General features: G+C 35.8%; 2 protein-coding genes across 4 annotated transcripts; both read right to left on the bottom strand.

Annotated features, from left to right (window-relative positions):
* Positions 1–1859: 1859 nt before the first annotated feature.
* Positions 1860–12637, bottom strand: LOC110872468 (endoplasmic reticulum metallopeptidase 1). 3 transcript variants are annotated; one of them, XM_022121269.2, is made up of 14 exons: positions 12459–12637; positions 11813–12151; positions 10485–10723; positions 9783–9939; positions 9527–9604; positions 8641–8715; positions 8423–8542; positions 8181–8339; positions 6457–6982; positions 5786–5942; positions 4543–4652; positions 4332–4444; positions 2494–2848; positions 1860–2402 (listed from the first exon to the last, which is right to left on the bottom strand). In XM_022121269.2, exons 2-14 carry the CDS (start codon positions 12119–12121, stop codon positions 2089–2091), a joined length of 2712 nt encoding a protein of 903 aa, XP_021976961.1. In that variant the 5' UTR covers positions 12122–12151; positions 12459–12637; the 3' UTR covers positions 1860–2088. The 3 variants fall into 3 exon arrangements, with proteins under 3 accessions (XP_021976961.1, XP_021976962.1, XP_035832432.1); XM_022121270.2 differs by having other exon boundaries at positions 11813–12172; positions 12459–12557; XM_035976539.1 differs by lacking the exon at positions 12459–12637 and having other exon boundaries at positions 8423–8550; positions 11813–12044.
* Positions 12638–15221: 2584 nt separating this feature from the next.
* LOC110872469 (double-stranded RNA-binding protein 2) lies at positions 15222–18833 on the bottom strand. The gene is made up of 3 exons (XM_022121272.2): positions 18282–18833; positions 16180–16399; positions 15222–16092 (listed from the first exon to the last, which is right to left on the bottom strand). The coding sequence occupies exons 1-3, from the start codon at positions 18525–18527 to the stop codon at positions 15365–15367; spliced, it is 1194 nt and encodes a 397-aa protein (XP_021976964.1). The 5' UTR covers positions 18528–18833; the 3' UTR covers positions 15222–15364.
* Positions 18834–19483: the final 650 nt, after the last annotated feature.

A 19483-nucleotide genomic window follows, 5' to 3' on the forward strand; every position in this document is an offset into this window, starting at 1 on the left:
TGTATGTGGATCAACCTCAAGGTTTCATTAAGAAAGGGGAAGAATCAAAAGTATATCATTTAAAGAGAGCTTTGTATGGATTAAAGCAAGCGCCAAGGGCATGGTTCAACCGTATAGAAAACTACTTTATACGAGAAGGGTTCACGAAAAGCAAATATAATCACACTTTATTTGTTAAAAAGGTTTGGAACAGAATTCTTGTTATTAGTCTCTATGTTGATGATCTTATATACACGTAGGCAATGACGTCATGTTGTGTGAGAGTTTTAAAAGATCCATGCAACAAGAATTCGAGATGACCGATCTCGGTCAAATGGGGTTCTTTCTCGGAGAAGAAGTTCATCAAGGCTCGGATGGAATTCATGTGTGTCAAAAGCAGTACGCTAAAGATGTTCTTGAACGATTTGGAATGTGGGATAGCAACCCGTTTAAAAATCCAATAGTGCCAGGAACGGTTCTCACTAAAGTTGGGGTTGGCAAAGACGTGGATGCTACAGAGTACAAAAGACTAGTAGGCAGTTTAATGTACCTCACGGTAACAAGACCAGGTTTAACCTACGTAGTATGCTTACTTTCTCGGTTTATGGCCAAACCAAAAGACGAACATCGGCAGGTTGGCAAAGAGTTCTGAGATATTTGAGAGGTACACATACTTATGGTCTATTTTATGAAAGAAACTCGACCATGAAACTCAAGGCTTATACCGATAGTGATTATGCACAGGACACAGCAGATAGGCGGTGTACATCGGGATACGCTTGTTTATTTAGCAACGCAGCAATCTGTTAGAGCTCGAGAAACAAGAAATTGTTACTTTGTCATCAACAGAAGCCGAATATGTGGCGGCGACTGCATGTGTGCCATTGTGTCTGGTTAAAATGGATGACTTAAATTCTAAACCAAGTGATGTTCTGGAGGTGTTTTGTGACAATAGTTCCACTATCAAATTATCAAAGAATCATGTGATGCATAGAAGGACCAAACACATCGACATACGGTTTCATTATTTAAGGGATCTAGTTAGTGAAGAAGTGGTGAAGCTGGTATTTTGCAAGACCGAAGAACAGATTGCGGATGTGATGACCAAACCCATGAAACTGGATGTTTTTGCCAAGATGAGGAGACTGCTTAGAGTTCAGAATCTGGAAGATAAACTGATGCTTAAAGTTTTTCAGTTTAGGGGAGACTTTGTTAGACCATGTGTAGTGTACACATGAATAATGCCCCCACCTATGGGCATTGTGCGACACGTGTCATTAGTTTTGAGTCAGTTAAATGTCTTTTGATATGATCGAGTCTTTTCAGTTTGTTTTCTTTTGTTATTTGTTTTACGTTACTTTAGTTTTCATGTAGGCTAAATATAGCATTGAAGTTTGCTGAATAATAAAACGCAGAAATTTGTGATGCTATCACTTGTGCTTTCAGAAGATATAAACTGACTAAATTCGAGAACTAAGTGAACCGAGTCTGTGACAATGAACACTAGCATTACAAGCCTACAAACTTGGTAGTGTATAAAACAAGTTCAATACATATACAATTATTTAACATTGAAAATGGTTTTGTTGGTTATGCTACAATTTTGTGGGTTAATAAATCCATGAATGATAGAATTGAGTATATATAATACAACAAAAATCATACCCGGTACAATACCACATATAGCCAAGCTGTTGGTAAAGTGTGGAGACGGTGAGATGATGAGGATCATTAATTGAATAAAGGATATTGTTTTCAAGATACGCCACTAATCGAGATGAAAAAAATACCTTTTCATTAGGGATCATCAGCGCATTAACTTTGATACCATATAAACATATTATTACGATACAAGAGAAACATATGGAATCATAAACAAGTAAAGTAAAAAATCACTAATTTTCATCATGATCAAGAATCCCACAAACATTGTCCAATCAGGGGATACACTTTGCTAGGATTTAACATTAATTTGAAACAAACCATAAATTACTTATTGCTAGTCTATAACTTATTCTATCACCTCATAACTAATATCCAATGCAAAAACTTACAAAAAAACAATATAAATAAAACATGTATGTAAGAGTTCATACTAGTGTCATTAAATCAGAAATCAACGGGTAAATTACTTAAAAAAGCTAAGGTATAGGGAGATGTAGACTTCCCAAACAATGAGCACCATGAAGGAAGTTTCTCAAGAACCCTTTTGACTTTCGGAGTCAATCTGTCAACATCTGTTCTTAATTTCAACAGTAGACCATGATCATCATTACCTGTCACTTGAGTATGATTTTTGACCCAGTACAGAGTCAAACCAAATCTTTTTGGTGCATTCTTCCCTCCAGAATACTGAATGCTATGCCATCCATCTGAAGTACTTTTCGTGCCAATTTGAATCAATTCCTCACCATTTTCAGCATCTGAAGAAATAACATTAATACACTATAATTACTGTGAAAATAGGGTGTTAAAATCTAAAACCTAAAAAGATCTTGATGGTAAAAATAGTACCTTTGAGTCTAAAATCTTCGATTTTATTACTGATTGCAAGAGACCAACGCGTTGAAAGTTTGGTGTCGATTGTAACTTGTGTGATTCTTTCATCTGTTTTTAAATCGGTTTCCACATTTAGTGTTGGGATATCGTTTTTGGTCCATCCCTGAACCGAATCGTTCTCGGCCCAACAACTATATGAAGTAGTGAAAGTGACAAAATCAGTAATTTTTTCTCTTCCACATACAAACCCTTCATTGATATGTTCAATCTCCTTCGTTAACTTCCCAGGGGTAGTCGAAAATAAAGAAATATAAGAGTTTGGTTCTTTGTGTTCTCCATTTCTTCCGGATGCTTCCACAACATGAACAACCTGATAATCATCATGGATAGACATTGGTAAAGCAAAGCCACTTGTTCCAAATAGAAGTATGGGTGGGATGGGTTACAGGTCCAAACGGGTCGTTTTGAGACATGATGTGTCGGGATGGATTGACCCACAAACACTCTTTTGGACTCTTTTTTATTTTAAAAAAAATCAATGCGTTAATTATGAATTCAAGAATATTGTTATCGTAATAGTTAACAATCCCCGATCTTTGGATAAAACCATTTAAAAGGTTGTATGCATTAGAAATAAATGGGATTTCTAATTTGTTTGACTCGCTACCTAAACCTATTTAGTTGACCCGTTAGCATAGTTGTTAATAGCGAATAGAGGACGACAGCGGCAACCTACCTATATGCTGCGTAGCGATAGCAATGAAATAGCGGGCACTATTTTATCTTTAGCGAGACACTAGAAAATAATTTCAGAAATATTTTATAAGTGTATTTTATGAAAATACGCTGTTCTCATATGTATATTTATAAAACGGAAATTATGCTATTTTATAGGCATATATTATCGCTATTTATACTAAAACAAAATAAAACTAGAATCCTGCTATTTCCAGCGCCAAAATCAGATTGCGACCTGCAATCGCATTGCCATGCTAAACTAGCGAGCGCTATGCTCGCTGTTAACATTAACAATAATTTAATGAAATGAAAATTTCCTACTGTTAATACCATTTTCCTACATTGGGTAAGGTTATTGTAAAGAAGACCAAAAGTGTGAGAAAGGTAAGAAAGAATCTCAGCCATTAGATCTAAATTAATTGAAAAGGGTAAACAAGTAATTCTATCATTAATTAAATTAATTAAAAACTTCCCATAACCGCCACCTTAATTATAGGAAGTATATAACACCATTCAGCAAGTATATAACACCATTCAGCATTCAGCAAGTGTATAACACCATTCAGTAAGTATATAACACCATTCAGCAAGTATATAACACCATTCAGTAAGTATATAAACCATTCAGCAAGTATATAACACCATTCATTGACTAAACATCTGATCGAAACATATTTTTTTCTCTATATAACTATAGCAATATGGTACTCATATTAAAGATAAAAAAAACGCTCGTTATTATGTTATTATGGTGTAATTTTTTTAAAAAAAGTAACGTATAAAAAGTTATTGACGTTTAAAAAAGACGGGGGTAAGTTACATGTGCATTACCTAATTTCTAGTGGGTTTAAAAGACTATATTGCCCCTAGATATTTCAAATCAGTCCAAATTAATGAAAATATTTTACAATTTGGTCCCTATTGATCTCAACCATTAGATCAAAAGATCTAATGGCTGAGATTCTTTCTTACCCTTCTCACATTTTAGGCCTTTTTTACAGGATCCTCTACCTTCCTACATTATTTCATTCCTCGTATTACACGTAACAAGTAAAAGGGACCAAGATCATATTTTGTGGGAACCACATGTTTGAATATGTGAAATGGAACCTTACATTTACGGCTCTGGAAACGTCATCGGTGAATGGTGGGATGATTCCAGCTATCACCACAATTAGTGAAAGACCGCACACAATAAAGCTTGCAATTGCAATTAATTTTTTTGCACCTAGAAACAAAAATAAGTATGAATAGGCACCAATACAATAATACAAGAATATATGAATATGCACCAAAACTAGAATAATACAGAAAGAAGAAAGAAACCTGATATGTGGATATATGAAAGGATATACACCAATGTAAGACATATGACAGCCGATATGTACACGGCAACCGTTACACTCCCCAACCACTCGGGACTGCCTCCGGGATTCCTGCATCCATATCAAATAAAACTAAAATCTAACACTTCAATAAAAAAATTAAAAGATAAAAACTTTCATAAAGTGACCGCAGTTACTATTACATCATTACACTGCATGCGAGTAGGGGTGCTAAACGGGTCGTGTTCGCGGGTTGGCGGGTTCAACCCGACCCGAACCCAAAAATTTTACACAAACCCGAACCCGAACCCGAAAATCGTATCCGACATAAGAACCCGAACACGACCCGAAGTTTCATGGGTTGACCCGAACACGACCCGTTCAACCCGAATTTTTTTATTTTTTTTCTGAAATTAATATATTAAAATTAAAATTGACATAAAAAATACAAATGTATATAATAATATCATATTTAAATTATAAAATCTATGTTAATTTCTCTTTTTTAGTTATAATCATTGCATAAAATACACACCTCATTTAATTATGACATAAAATATATTGTAAACAAATATAATATAGTATAAATGTGTTAAATGGGTCAACCCGCCAACCCGACCAGGTTGACCCGAACCCGACCCGTTAACCTAAACGGGTTCACGGGTTCAACCTGAAACTGACCCGAACCCGTTTAGACTAAACCTAAACCCACGAATTTCGTGTTAGGTTCGTGTCGGGTTTTCGGGTCGTGTCAGAAATTCACGCCCCTACATGCGAGTTTCTGAATTCAAGCATATACAAAAATTTGGTTAACAAAAGAGTACAAAAATGATTGGGGTAATTTTGACTTTTCACGTCAAACCTCCCATTTTTAGAGAAAAGAAAGAGTAAAGCGCACGGATAGTCCCTGTAGTTTTTCGAAAATTTGGATTTGTTTCCTAGCTTTCCAAAAGTACATGGATGATCTCGGTGGTTTGTAACTTGTAAGGTATTTAGTCCCCAACTTTTGTCAAAAGTACATGGATGGTTCTTGTGGTTTGCACTTTGTAGCATATTTAGTCCCTAACTTGGACCTCCTGATACCTTTGGATTTGTTCGCCGGGGACTAAATGCGTTACAAAGTGCAAACCACAGGGACCATCCGTGTACTTTTAGAAAGGTAGGGACCAAATCCAAAATTTTGGAAAACCACAAGGGCTATCGGTGTACTTTACTCAAAAAAGAATTATGAAGCCTCATAATACCTGTCAAGACGAACAACCATACCAGCAAGTGTTCCTGCTAATCGAATAAACATGCCACCAGAGATTAAAAACGGTACAAAAAGTCCGAATATTAGAGTTATTGTTTTAAGCGCCTTTGGTGCACGCGCGGGAGATAAAGTTGCTTCAAGCAATCCATCTATAAAAATCAATAACTTATATAAGTTAAAATACTTACCAACTAAAGATATTTTTTCTTTTTCAGAAGAGTAAAATGCCATTTTCATCCCTGAGGTTTGGCCAGTTTTGCGACTTTCGTCCAAAGGTTTGTCTTTTCGCATCCGGATCCAACAAATTTGAAATCTTTCCATTTTCATCCGGCTCCTTAACTCCATCCATTTTCCTCCATTACGTCAGGGGTATTTCCGTCTTTTTTGTTAACTTAATGGGCAATTCGATCTTTTTCACTTTATGTAAAACGAATGAATACCCCTAAAAAAGACCAAATTGCCCTTTATGTTAACAAAAAAGACGGAAAGACGCTTGACTTAACGAATAAAAATGGATGGAGTTAACGAGCCAGATGAAAATGGAAAGATTTCAAACCTTTCGGATCCAGATGCGAAAAACAAACCTTTGGACGAAAATCGCAAAACTGGCCAAACCTCAGGGATGAAAATGTCATTTTACTCTTTTCAGAAAGTAAAACTTACAAGCAAATGCTGGGGAGGCTAGCCACACAAGGGCTATATACGAAGATCCGACTTTAAAATAATGACCGACAATTAAAAGTATAAGCCACTGCAACAAACCACTTTTATACAACGATCGTTCAGCTTCCAATTTGGCCCGGTTGGACCGAACCACAGGAGACAGATTCTCCATTTTCTTGGAAAATACGCGCGATATGTAACTTTTTAAAATAAGATAACCGATATGTTGACCGGTCAAAGCCCCGAGGAAAGCAGGGGAAGCGAATAAACCTATAATGAGCCATGGGGTTGAAACGAAGGGAACCGGTGATGATGAAATGAGCGGTAGAATGAACGCAATGGTGGTTGAGAAAAGTAATGAAAATGTCCACATTAATATGATGCTTAAAAATGATAAGGATAACGTAATAGCGGCAGGTGGGCCACCCATAACGAGTGATGTAGCCCATATCATGATGGATTGCATTATGACCGAATTGTAGAGCATGTTGGCAAGACGTTGACGAAATACAATCATGTACGTTCCCTGAATTGTCACATTAAATTGAATAATTAAAAGCACTGTTTCATCATGCAAATTTTTAACTAATGATACTCTCTATGTTCCATATAGAAGATAGGCCTGCAAACGAACCGAACGAACACGTACAAAGGCATGTTCGTGTCCGTTCATTTAACTTTAACCGAACACGAACATATAATCGAACACATTTTTCTTGTTCATGTTCGTTCATTAAGAAAATGGGCATGTTCGTGTTCGTTAATGTTCGTTCGTTTAAAACCTAAACGAATAGTTCGCGAACGTAAATGAACATAAACAAACTTACACAAACATAATTTACCAAACATAAAACAACACAAATGAACATAACTAAACAAACATAACGAACACAAATGAACATAAATGACCAAACATAAACGGACAAAGTAACTTTTTTTATATGAATTATTGATTAATTGCGATAATTTCCACTGGAAAGCCCAATTATCTATTAGACATTAGTTACATTTATGTAAGTAGTTAGAAAGCGTCTTTTATGTTTATATAAATATAAATATAACTATGTAATGTATTTGTTTAAATTCAAACGAACAAATATAGACAAATGTAAATAAACGAACATAAATAAACATAATGAATGAACAACACGTGTGTTCATGTTCGTTCATTTAATTAAATAAACAAAAAAATTTGTTCATGTTCATTCCTCTATTAAATAACTTCCCACCGAACAAGTTCACGAACAGTTCATGAACGTTAGTTCGTTTACAGGCCTAAGAAGAGATGTTAGTTAACCTTTTAGGCAACACTTAAAGGTTCATTATCATGTTCTTGCAATTTATACAGTTCTTAAAGAAATTAGAATTGTAGTCCTTTTGAAGCGATCACATTAAAAAGTAACATACATGGTCTGATTTTTGTATTGGGTAAAAAAAATATAATTGCATTCATACGAAGTCTCAATCTTCTAAGTTAACGGATTTTCAACCATTTCTGGAAGAAAAAAAGTAAACATGGTCAAAGTTGCCGACCATCAATGACCAAATAATCATTCTGACATGAAAAGCGACTCAGATTACCTCGCATCAAAATTTTGAAAGTTTAAGGTTCTTTTTACCAAAAAGTGGTTACCTTTGTATGGACGCAAATAATTGTGTTACGCGAAAAAGAAACCAGATCACACAAACATAAATCATCTGAGAGTATAGGATGCGAAAAGTACCAAAATGTCAAAATATATCGCAGCATCGGTTTTCTCATTGACTGCCATAGCTTTGCCTTTAGCAAGTTCCGAGGATGCAGCAGTATGAAGCAGAAACGCAAGCATATTTTCTCCGAGATGTTGAAGGGAACCAGGTTTTAAAAGCTTCAACTTGTCATTCTGCGAGCAAATACATGATCATTTTAATCACTTTAACTAAGTTTACGATAGTCATGCTAACGGTGTTACAATTTCAACAATACCTTTGTGTGGTATACGGCGGTATTATCTGCGTAAGCAAAGTCAAGGCCGGAAAGACCAGCAACCTCTTTATATACTTGAAAATCAGTAGCGGATTTTATAACACCCGAAGTGAAAAGATCCTGCAGCACTAAAGAAAAACGAAATTTAAAAATCTGTAATAATTTAATGACATAATATTATAAATTATAAAAGAAAGAGAAAAGAAAATAATACACACCTGTGCAAGAATTTGGGCTGATGGGTATTTTGCTACCAAAGCATAGTTCTCAATAGCCCATGGATGAGGACCCGCCTGCCAAAATGAACGTCTTGAGAAAAGTACCAAGGTTGAGCATATGTTGACTTAATTTTGATGATTATTTTTTCTTCGTCTAAATGACACGATTCTTGTAGTGTTGTCATAGGGCTGTAAACGAACCGAACATTTAGCGAACAGTTCGTGAACCGTTCGGCAGGAAGTTCATTTACGTTCGTTCGTTCGTTTAATAAATGAACAAACACGAACAAGAAATTTCGTTCGATTAGTTAAACAAATGAACGTGAACATGTTCGTGTATGTTCGTGAACGTCCGATAATGTGTTTATTTATGTTCCCTCATTTATATATGTTCATTTATGTTCGTTCATTTAAAGGTTTTTTATGTTATATTATTATTTTATTGACTTTAATTTTAAAAATCTGAAACCATGGTTATACTATACGCTTCCGCCAACAACCCTCGTTTGAACATTTCAATTTCAGTCTGTGTTAAAAAGGTTGACAAACTTCATAATTTTTGTGTTAACTATGTTAAGTCTTCATTTATTTTTAGTGAATTCTTGGTAATATTTCCAATGAAAAATGCAGATTGTATTTTTAAATATAATATATTCGTTTGTGTTCATTTGTTTTTATGAACATTTGTTTGTGTCCGTTTATGTTCGGTAAATGTTCATGAACAGCTCATGAACAAGTTGTCAAGTTCATTTCCTTAATGAACGAACACGAACAAGAAATCTTGTTCGTGGACCGTTCATGAACATGTTCATTCCTTAATGAATGAACGAACACGAACAAGGCCGTTCATGTTCGTTTGGTTCGTTTACAGCCCTATGTTGATTACCTGAAATATAGCAGATGTGCCTCCAATGCCCATGGCTTCCAAATCAATAGCCATGCGTATGGTGCTACTCCATGGATGCTGCAACGATATAATATGTTATCACTTGAAAAAAAAAAGAAAATAACAAAATAATAATTACGCAATAAGACACTTTGTTTAAGCAATCCGAAAAAAAAAAAGAAAATAACAAAACTATAATTACGCATTAAGACACTTTGTTTAAACAATCCACAATAACGTAAACAAAGATTCACACCTGAGTTATAAAGCTATGTGCACCATTTAAGCCCTCTTCCTCGCCAGTATTAAACAAGAAAATAACCGAATTTTTAAAACCGTGAGCCCAATGAGAGATCCCTCGAGCAAGCTCTAGCATAACAGCGACACACGAACTGCAGTCACCGGCTCCTTCCCTTTATTAACATAAACATTCAGTTCATCATTTTTAACTCTAATTAGAGTTAACTGCCATTTTCATCCCTGTGGTTTGTCCAATTATGCCAATCCAAGCCAAATTTCAAATTTGTACCGTTTTCGTCCCTGACATTCTTAAAACATGCCAGTTCCGTCCAAAAACTTAACGTCTGTTAAAACCTGCCGTTTAATGAAGGATAAAACCGTCATTTTTTTTCTTTTTTCCCCTTTTTTAAACCCTGTTAAACGAAAAATCAACAAAATAGGAAAATGTTGTAAAAAAGGAAAACAAAGAAAGAAAACGAAAAATGACGTTTTTATCCTTCATTAAACGGCAGATTGTAATAGACGTTAAGTTTTTAGATGGAACTGAACTGGCATGTTTCAAGAATGTCAGGGACGGAAATGGTACAAATTTGAAATTTGGCCTGGACCGGCATAATTGGACAAACCGACAAACCACATAGACGAAAATGGCAGTTAACTCTAAATAATATCCCAAAAATATTGAACCGAATATAAGTGATCAATGGAACGAACATACGCTGAGTAAACAGTGTCTATGTGAGAAGAGACCAAAATAGCACTATCCGTTGCTTCGGAAACGTATTTTGGCGATATTCTTAATACGACATGTTTAAGATCTGAATAAACAAGTGTTTTTCCCTTAAAAAGTCCACCGACCAGAATATTAGCACCTGAGCTTACGTGAAAAAGGTCAACTTCGACGTCAACTTCCCAGTGAGCGGTTTTCTTTATATTCTCGGCGGCTTCTAAAACATACTGCAAAACAAGAAGATTATAGCAACATGAACAAATTTGAATTTGGATGACTGGTATTCAGAGATAAGGGTGTAATTTAGGAATTTTGTATCATTACGAAATGATTGCATAAAAGGTGTCCTTTTGTATTGTTTCTTTATTATTGCAAGTAGACAGTTAGGATGTTGTTTATTAGTTCTATACTTATATAGTTTTTTAAGGCCTGCATGTTTTGATCTTTCTACATTCCTATCATTTACGGCATGGTTGTAAAAATCCCGACAAGGCGCCGATTAATTGCCGATTAATCCCCAATTTATCACATTTAATCCTGATTAATTCTAATTTATTCAGATTAATCCCCGATTAATCATTGGTCCCCACCCCACCGCCCGACTAGCAATTACTACAACACTGAGTTACGGTAACACCAAACTTATGGCATGTTGATGGATGTTAGACACGTGTGTAGGGCTGTAAACGAACCGGAAGTTCAGCGAACCGTTCGGCGGGAAGTCTGTTTACGTTCATTCGTTTAATAAATGAACGAACATGAACAAGGAATTTCGTTCAATTAATTAAATGAACGAACACAAACAAAGGTCGTGTTTGTTCAGTTGTGTTCGTGAACGTTCGGTAATATGTTCGTTTATGTCCGTTTACGTCCGTTCATGGTTCTTTGTTTTGTTTAGTTTATGTTAAGTCATTCGAAACATAGATCTTCAAAACATTATTTTGGAATAATTATGTTCATGCTTATTATGTCTAACTTGTGCCTTTGTTTTGGGATAATTATGTTTATGATTATTATATCAAGTGTTTAACAAGGTAATTATGTTTAATGTTTGGATTAAGATGTTTTTTTTTTTTTTTTTAAATGGTAAATGTTTGTTTGTGTTCCCGAACCGTTCATGAACAAGTTCAATTCTTTAATGAACGAACACGAACAAGAATTTTCATTCTATATATGTTCGTGAATCCTTCGTGAACATGTTCAATGTTAAACTAACGAACATGACCAAGGTTCCATTAGGTTCGGTTAGGTCCGTTTACAGCCCTACACGCGTGTATATTTGTGTGTCGTGTAATTGCTTAAAATATATACCATACCTGCAAACCAAGCTCCAAATTATCCGAACCAACAGGATGAGGACCCAACTGAGTCAACTCTTCAACATGCTTCATCGCCTCTTCCTCCGAAAACCCCCTTTTCCCCACTTGTTGGGCCGTAAGAGGATACGGCAAAATCTCAAACTGATAACGATGAACCGCCCATATCCCGTGTACAATCAAGATAAACAAAGCCACAACAGTATAACCCGATCTCTTCCCAGTCACTACATTCTTAATCTTTTCCTGGTCTGCCGCCTTCCCAGACTTCGATACCCCATCACTCGAATTCTTAGACCTATTTCTCATTCTACTTCACTTCGGCAATTGATCGAACACCTGGTGTGCAACCAAAAAACACTATAAACAAACACTAATTTCAGGCAATAATTAAAGGGATAAGATCATTAATGATCGTTGTATTGAGATTTAACTCAATTTTCACTTGGGCAATTGATCGAGCAAGTTGTGTGCAACCAAAAAACACCATAAACAAACAGTTTAGTATGTGAATTATATGAATAATATGATCATTCATGATTGGTGTAGTGAGATTTAACTCAATACTTTAGTTTAGTATGTGAATTATACAAATAACTGATGCGTAAAAGCAAAGGGGATCGGATCAAATTAGTGGAGAACTAACCTGTTTTGGTGGGTGGATTCCGGCGAATTTGGATAACGATTTATACGAGGATTGAAGAAAGAATTACCTTTGTTTGGAGAGTGAATTGTGCAAAGGTTGTATGGTAAACATTTTGACTTTTAGTCGGAGTGTTGTTGCAAGTGACGCAATGAGTTTGATCTTTCAATAAATGACTCCAACCCCCCGCAACTATATAACTTTCAATAAATGTATATCAAGTATTTTAAAGATTCGAGTAGATTTGGATCTCGATTCTTTTATATGTGTTCTAAGTGTTGTAGTGTCATGCTAAAGATCGAAATTAAATATTTTTAACCCAAGGTATCATGTCGCTCCTCAATCACCAAAACGATGTACACCTAGCATATAACAAGCAGTGGAGGATTCATTAAGTGGGTAGTGTGAGTCTCTATCCACCGTCCAATCCATTTAGATAGTGTGTTGTTTCAAACTTTCAATTGTTGCTTTGTGGAGTTGCATAGTTGGAGACGCTGAGAAAGTGAGAAGTAGAGAAGTAACCATGGTAGAAAATTCAATAAATTTGTCTGAGTAATATATTCTTGTTTTAAAACAAATGATAGTCACATCAGAATTAAAAAATATATATATTTTCTCTTGATTTTGGCCAAGTGCCTATAGCTTTTTATTTTTGAGTGGCCCAACTGATTTTCGTTTAAGTGTGTCGATTGATTTGTTTGTGTATGTTAATTTATATTTGTTTTTTATCTAGATACCTGTAAGATTTTTTAAATAAGAAAAATTTATCGTATTATTAAGTAAATAAGTATGACAAGTTTTACAATATCATGAAGTGGATGATAATTGGTTTTACCAACCCATGATCCGTCTTGTTTTAACCCAACCAATTTGTGCCTCCTGTCAAAAAAATAAAAAATAAAAAAATAAAAAAAAAAGATTCGCCACTGATTACAACCCCTTTAAGCGTATGGTATCCCATTGAGAGTACCATATATTGCCTACAACAACTTTTTGGCTATTTTATCCTTTCAAACACAACTTCTACACAATACAACTTACGGCATCACATTTAACTTCTACGTACAACATGAAGTAAACACAACAAAGCAAGAACTTCAATCATCTATATGGGTCATCAATATCATCCAACTATAGGTCGCAAAACAACTTTGCGACTCCATTAGTCACTTACAATACAACTAGTGATCCACACAATTTCAACATGATCACAAACACCACTTAGATTAATACTCCACTTTTTTTATCACATACACTATTATGATTTATTATTCTCAAGTAAGACTTTAAACAACATATAGCACACATTTGACTAAATCCGACTAAACCACAAAAATGATTTACTCATTTACATATACTTTCTTATGTATGATCATGTAATACACACCTTTGTGTGTAGGATGCTTGGTTTCTTCTGTTCCTCTTCCAATGTCTTCTACAAGTTTGTCAATTCTACTAATATCCTTCTTAACCAACCTCAAATGCATCTTTATAGGTTGCTTGGATTCACTTGATAACAATTTAACAGGGTTGGTTTTAGGTCCCCTATCCCAAATCTTGACTAGATCAAAATACATTGGTTCACTTCACATTCAAACTTGAAAAACTATACCTTCTAAGTTCAACTCTAGCCACTTAGGCTAAATTTAACACCAATTAGCATGATAAGTCTAATAAGTGGCTTTTAAAGGAATTTTCACCAAAAATTATCATAATTATTTGATTTAAGCACCATATATGACATGTTTATAATATTTTTCTTTCAATTTGGATGGGTTAAGAGCATAAATAATCAAAAAACCCCCAAATTACACCTATTAAGGTCAATTTCCCTTAAAACCCACATACCCAAATTACACCTATTAGATATGTTTCATCCAATAAACATATCTAACCAATCCAACAGCCTTAATGCATACAAAATGATGTAATTTTTCTTAATAACTTAAAAATTCATCCAATATTTGTATAAAATTTACATAATCTCGCTTGATTACCCAAAATCCGAAAAGTAAACGAGCATAGTTCATTCATCGTAATGGAGTTTCCAGGAATTCAACTTAAAATATACACTTAGGTAAGTCATTCTAGCCCAAATAAACCACAATTTTTCAAACTTAAGCTTGTCACATTATAACTTTATATTTAGCCATTGAGGTCAAAGGATTGTTTACCAATAGTTCTTCACTTGTTGGGTATATGATCTTCCAAGCTAGGTTTTTATCTCCAGTTTTGCAGAATTTATACTCCCTTGACCCTTCCCTTGGATCATCTTGTCACCAATTTTTCTTGTTTAACACACAAAAACACCAACTTCTCCTGTGAGACTTTTCTTATATATAAATTTCACTAAGTCATTAAGTTTTTAAAAATATATCTTACAACTTAGGATGTTACAACCACAGTTGGCAGGAGTTGTATTCGAGCCAAATACGATCCCAAATTTTGTCTCAACTCGTATTATTACTAGCTTGAACCAGACTAAATGCGAGACACGAAAAAATATTCAACATTCAAGGAATAGATTACACACATCAGATTTCATATGACAACTTCATGTTCAAGCATTCAAAAAGTTCACTCGAATCATGATCGAACAGACTGTAACCAGTCATTAGAACCTTTTGAGATCCAAATCCTTCTATAACTAAACAAACCAAACACGCAATGAATTTTCAAAGGATTCCGCGAAACAAACTCCCCAAAACGTCAAAAACAATCTTAACTTAGGGCTCCATAATAAAAGATCAAAAACAATCTTAACTATTACTACTCACAACAGCCTGATTTAGATCTTTATATAAGAATATCATATCCTACATTTAAGTTCCAGAAAATAAAACCTTATCTAGAATAACAATAATAATAATAATAAAAATATAAAACAGTACAAAATCCTACCTCAAGTATCAAATTTGTAGCTCTTTCAGCTTCTCTACTACTTCAGAATCTTGCACTTTGCTCTTTTCTTCCTTTAGCAACTGCAAACTATCTGCTGGTCCGGTTAGTGGCGGTGATGACGTGGCAAGCGGCTTCATAGGATCCTTCAAATCCGCCACAGGATCTTTATTCACCTTCTCTTCAATCGGTCGTATGTTGGCAGCCACCGCCTTGATGGCAGCTTCAGGAGCAGAGAAAACAGGTACCGCTTGTCGAATAGTGACTGGAGGCGGCGCAGTACGCACCACCGGCATCCTAAACTGCGGAGGATGACGCGGCGGAGCGGAGAAAACAGGAATCACATTACGTATAGTGACAGGTGGCGTGATCCCATGATGAGCCCTGAAGTGTCGCACCGGAATGTATGGTACGGCTTCAACTGCAGGGAACTTGTGTGGTCGGGCTGCAATCGGGATTTCGGTTTTCATGCTTGTTTGGACGTTATTCGATGCGGTTAAACTAGGCCTATTTCCACGTGTCGTTTTAGGGCATATAAAAGGAAGTATTTTTGATGTTGTGGATGAAGTTGATTGTGTGTTAACTAGTTTCGGTTTTGGTGCTGGAAAGTGAATTGGCAAGGGTATATTCGACATTTTCGCCTTTAATCTAAATTTCTGTAAAGCACGAGCCACTGTAACGTGTTCTTGCTCCTCGATGTTCCCTTTTTGTAACGATGAATTTTCGGATTGTTGGGCCACTAAATAACCAAATAGAAAACTAACGTTAATCATGTTTGACTTTTTGACCATACGACGATATAAAAAATTAAGAACACATTACTTACTATGTTTGAGGGATGACCAAGCTGACATGGCGGCATTTTTTTCAGCTTGCTTCTTGTTCTTTGCGGGCTCGCCTGTAAATATGCAATCGGCCAATTCGACAGTGCAGGTGAAAACAGGAAAATGACCGAGGCCAGACCTAAAAGTTGTGTATGTTGGTAATGACGATCCTACCCTTTGAGAAACCTCTTGCAAAAGGTTCTTGTATACCCCTGTTTCATCCTGTTTATACAAATGTTTTGGCAGGGTAAATAGAGTTCTTATACAAATCTAGAAAAAAAATAACAGGCTTTTGTGTAATGTTTCTATACCAGCTTTACATGATTAGTTACGAAATATAATATGTACATTACTTTGACAATCCAATTAGCACTAAAACAGGTTATTACATATAGCATGAGTTATTTATGGGTAATGGTAGCCATCACACGTATCAATCTATCAATGGTGGAAAACAGAAGTGGATTATCAAAGAAAATATCCGACATGGTCAGTATTGTATTGATACAAAATATTGTTAACGAATGAAACCCAAATTTAATAACCTTTCAAAGTTCAATTTATAATCTAGGTTTCAAAAAACGCAAGTACACAAGGCGTTGCTTTATGTACAGACTACAACCAAAAGCTCTCATCTGTTATACATATCACATAGACCATTCATAATGTTGGGTTCCTAGGCTTTAGGGTACATGGGCGAAGCTTTTAAGGGGCGGCCGACCCCCCGAACTTTTCGCTTAGTAGTGGAGAGTATGTAGTTTTCATATAGAAATTTTTGGGTATATACGTTTTCGACCCCCCAGTTTTATAGAAATTTTAGGTCCGGTGACTTACGCCCCCTCGGTCGGAAATCTCAAGCTTCGCCACTGTTAGGGTAGCCGCCCGTAGTTATTACGCCCACTTAGTTAACTTGTTGACTAAGTAGGAAACCCTAACCTTGTTCTATAAATACCTATGATGTAATTGTAGTCTGTGTCATTGTGTCATTCTGAAAACAGTTGTGAGCATCTAGTAAAAGTGAAACCGTAGTTGCAACCTGTGGACGTAGGTCACCTTGACCGAACCACGTAAATTCTCGTGTTCGTTATTTCCTGCAAGCAAGTGTGTGTGTGTTTGTTCCGCTTCCGCTCGAGCCTACTCTGATCCGATACCCTAACACATAATCTTCTCATCCTTTTGGTCAGAGTTACCCAAAGGTCACTATTTTCTAAATTTCGAAAGCAGCCGGCCTAATTTTGACAAATATGTTCATGAAGCAATGCCTCACGACTCTGAGGCGCTTTCGCTGCCGTCGGGCATGCTTTTGAAACCAAGTTTACAATTAACAAAGAGAGAAACTTCAAAAATAACAAACAAAAGTTTGGTGTTCATAGTTGCGCTCGTGTTTTATACATGGTTGTAAAAATCCCGACTAGCCTTCAAGTAGTCAACGATTAATCGCTAGTCGGAGGTTCACCGAGTAATTGTTATCTAATCGGCCAAATAACCAGTTGGTGGTCAACAGTGGTCAAATCCAATCCTAATTGGACAAAAATCAGTGACAGTCTAGCGATTTCGGCCAAATTCTGGCCCGATTCTTGACTAAAACTTGTAAATTCCGGCAATTAATCTTATCTACTAAAAAATATTGGTCGAAGAAGGTGTTAAAACACGTCTACTAAAAAAATACATGTAAAAATGTGTGTGTATACAAATAAAACTAAAAATCACATATAAAATCCCAATCTGATTAATCCTTGTTAATCCCAGTTAATCGTTACTCGGTACCACACTGACCAACTAGCGCCTGCGATTCTTACAACACTGGTTTTATACATAACAAACAGTTCCTAGATTCAAACTAAAAGGGGCTCATGGTTCTATTCTCAATTTCTCATTCAGTCATTCTTTTACTTTTGCAACTCAATTGATGAATTAAAAACCAGATCGTTCTAAACAAATCTTTCAAGATTTAGCCAATACAATACAACATCATAGAAATATAACCAATATCCTAATAACAAATTCACAAAATCTATCTTCAAATCACATAAACATTTACCAAAACAACTCAAAGTAACAAACTTTACAAAAAAAAAAAAAAAAAAAAAAAAAAAAGACTGACCAATATTCTAGCAGCGAGAGAACTAGAAGGGCCAGAATTAGCAAGAGCATTAAGAGCCACCTCAGCAGCAGAATGTTCGGCCTGTCTCAACGTGGTGCAGTAGTTAGGGCACTCATAAGTCTCGCCGTTAAAGTTAACGGTGGCTTTGAACCGCGGCGCGTGATCTGGACCTTCTCTTACACACGAGTAGGATGGTAAGTTGAAGCAGCTCCTCTGTGAGAGCTCTTGTAGCTGGTTTTTATACATCTGAAATTGATCGGAAATGAAGTGAAATTGGAAAGTTTTATTAGTTCTGGTGAGTTTGATTGAGTGGTGTCGTGGTAATGTTGTCACTCATGATGGGTGTTGTACGATTGCAATTTGGAGTTGTTGTCTAGGGTTTTGAATTTGATTTCGACAACGATGCATGTATGTATCGGTGCCGGTGTGTACGTGTATCGATGTGTGTGTGTGTGTAGAGAAAGAGAGAGGAAGAGACTACGAAAGTGAAAATGTGGGAACTAGAGATGTGCAAACGAAATTTATACAACTTTACAAACCAAAAACTTCCATAAATTATTATTGGTTGTAATTTTTGCATTTGTGTAGTTGTTGTCACCAACTTATGTTATGTTTTCAATTAAAGTTGTGTGAAATGATTAAATTACCCATAAATAATTTAAAAAGATGCCCCACCCTTATATTCTCCTTTCTACCTGTCTCTAAAAAAACCTCCATCTTCAATCCATCACCATCTCTATCGTCACCTTCAACCCACCACCACCCTAATTATCAATTACGAAATTTGTGAGTTTTTGTTTCTGTTTCTTATCATTTCACACACACTTAACTGAGAAACTTAACATAGGTTAGTGACAAGGATCATACAAGTCCAAAATTACAACCACTAGGACCAACTCTGTAATTATTGAAGTCGTGGGATCAACTCTGCAATATTTGCAAACCATAAGAACCAACCAGACATTTAACTCTTCTTTAAATTTACAAAGCTCTTTTAAAAACTCCCCCTTTCCCTATGCTGCATGAATCCCACAAACCCAAATAAAAATGGGAAAATCACTAAATTGGCCACTGCAACGCCGTCTTTGCGAATTTGGCCACCGGACACCCCTTGCCGAGCCGTTTCAATATCCTGAAACGGCACAGGAATTTTTTTTAACGGTCATCCACTCCCCGTTTGACACGTGTCCGACAATCCATGT

Source organism: Helianthus annuus, chromosome 8, assembly GCF_002127325.2.
Source record: "Helianthus annuus cultivar XRQ/B chromosome 8, HanXRQr2.0-SUNRISE, whole genome shotgun sequence".
Lineage (NCBI taxonomy): Eukaryota > Viridiplantae > Streptophyta > Magnoliopsida > Asterales > Asteraceae > Helianthus > Helianthus annuus.

What these genes read in the sequence shown, in the direction of transcription:
- LOC110872468 (XM_022121269.2), bottom strand. Translation starts at nt 12,121, where the DNA reads ATGAGAAATAGGTCTAAGAATTCGAGTGATGGGGTATCGAAGTCTGGG. An exon ending in ATAGACACTGTTTACTCAGC is followed by an intron (nt 9,940 to 10,484) that starts GTATGTTCGTTC and finishes ATGTTAATAAAG; the next exon opens with GGAAGGAGCCGGTGACTGCA. An exon ending in TTCATATATCCACATATCAG is followed by an intron (nt 4,445 to 4,542) that starts GTTTCTTTCTTC and finishes TTTTGTTTCTAG; the next exon opens with GTGCAAAAAAATTAATTGCA.
- LOC110872469 (XM_022121272.2), bottom strand. Translation starts at nt 18,527, where the DNA reads ATGTATAAAAACCAGCTACAAGAGCTCTCACAGAGGAGCTGCTTCAAC. An exon ending in CTCTCGCTGCTAGAATATTG is followed by an intron (nt 16,400 to 18,281) that starts GTCAGTCTTTTT and finishes TTGTATAAACAG; the next exon opens with GATGAAACAGGGGTATACAA. An exon ending in TTGGTCATCCCTCAAACATA is followed by an intron (nt 16,093 to 16,179) that starts GTAAGTAATGTG and finishes TTGGTTATTTAG; the next exon opens with TGGCCCAACAATCCGAAAAT.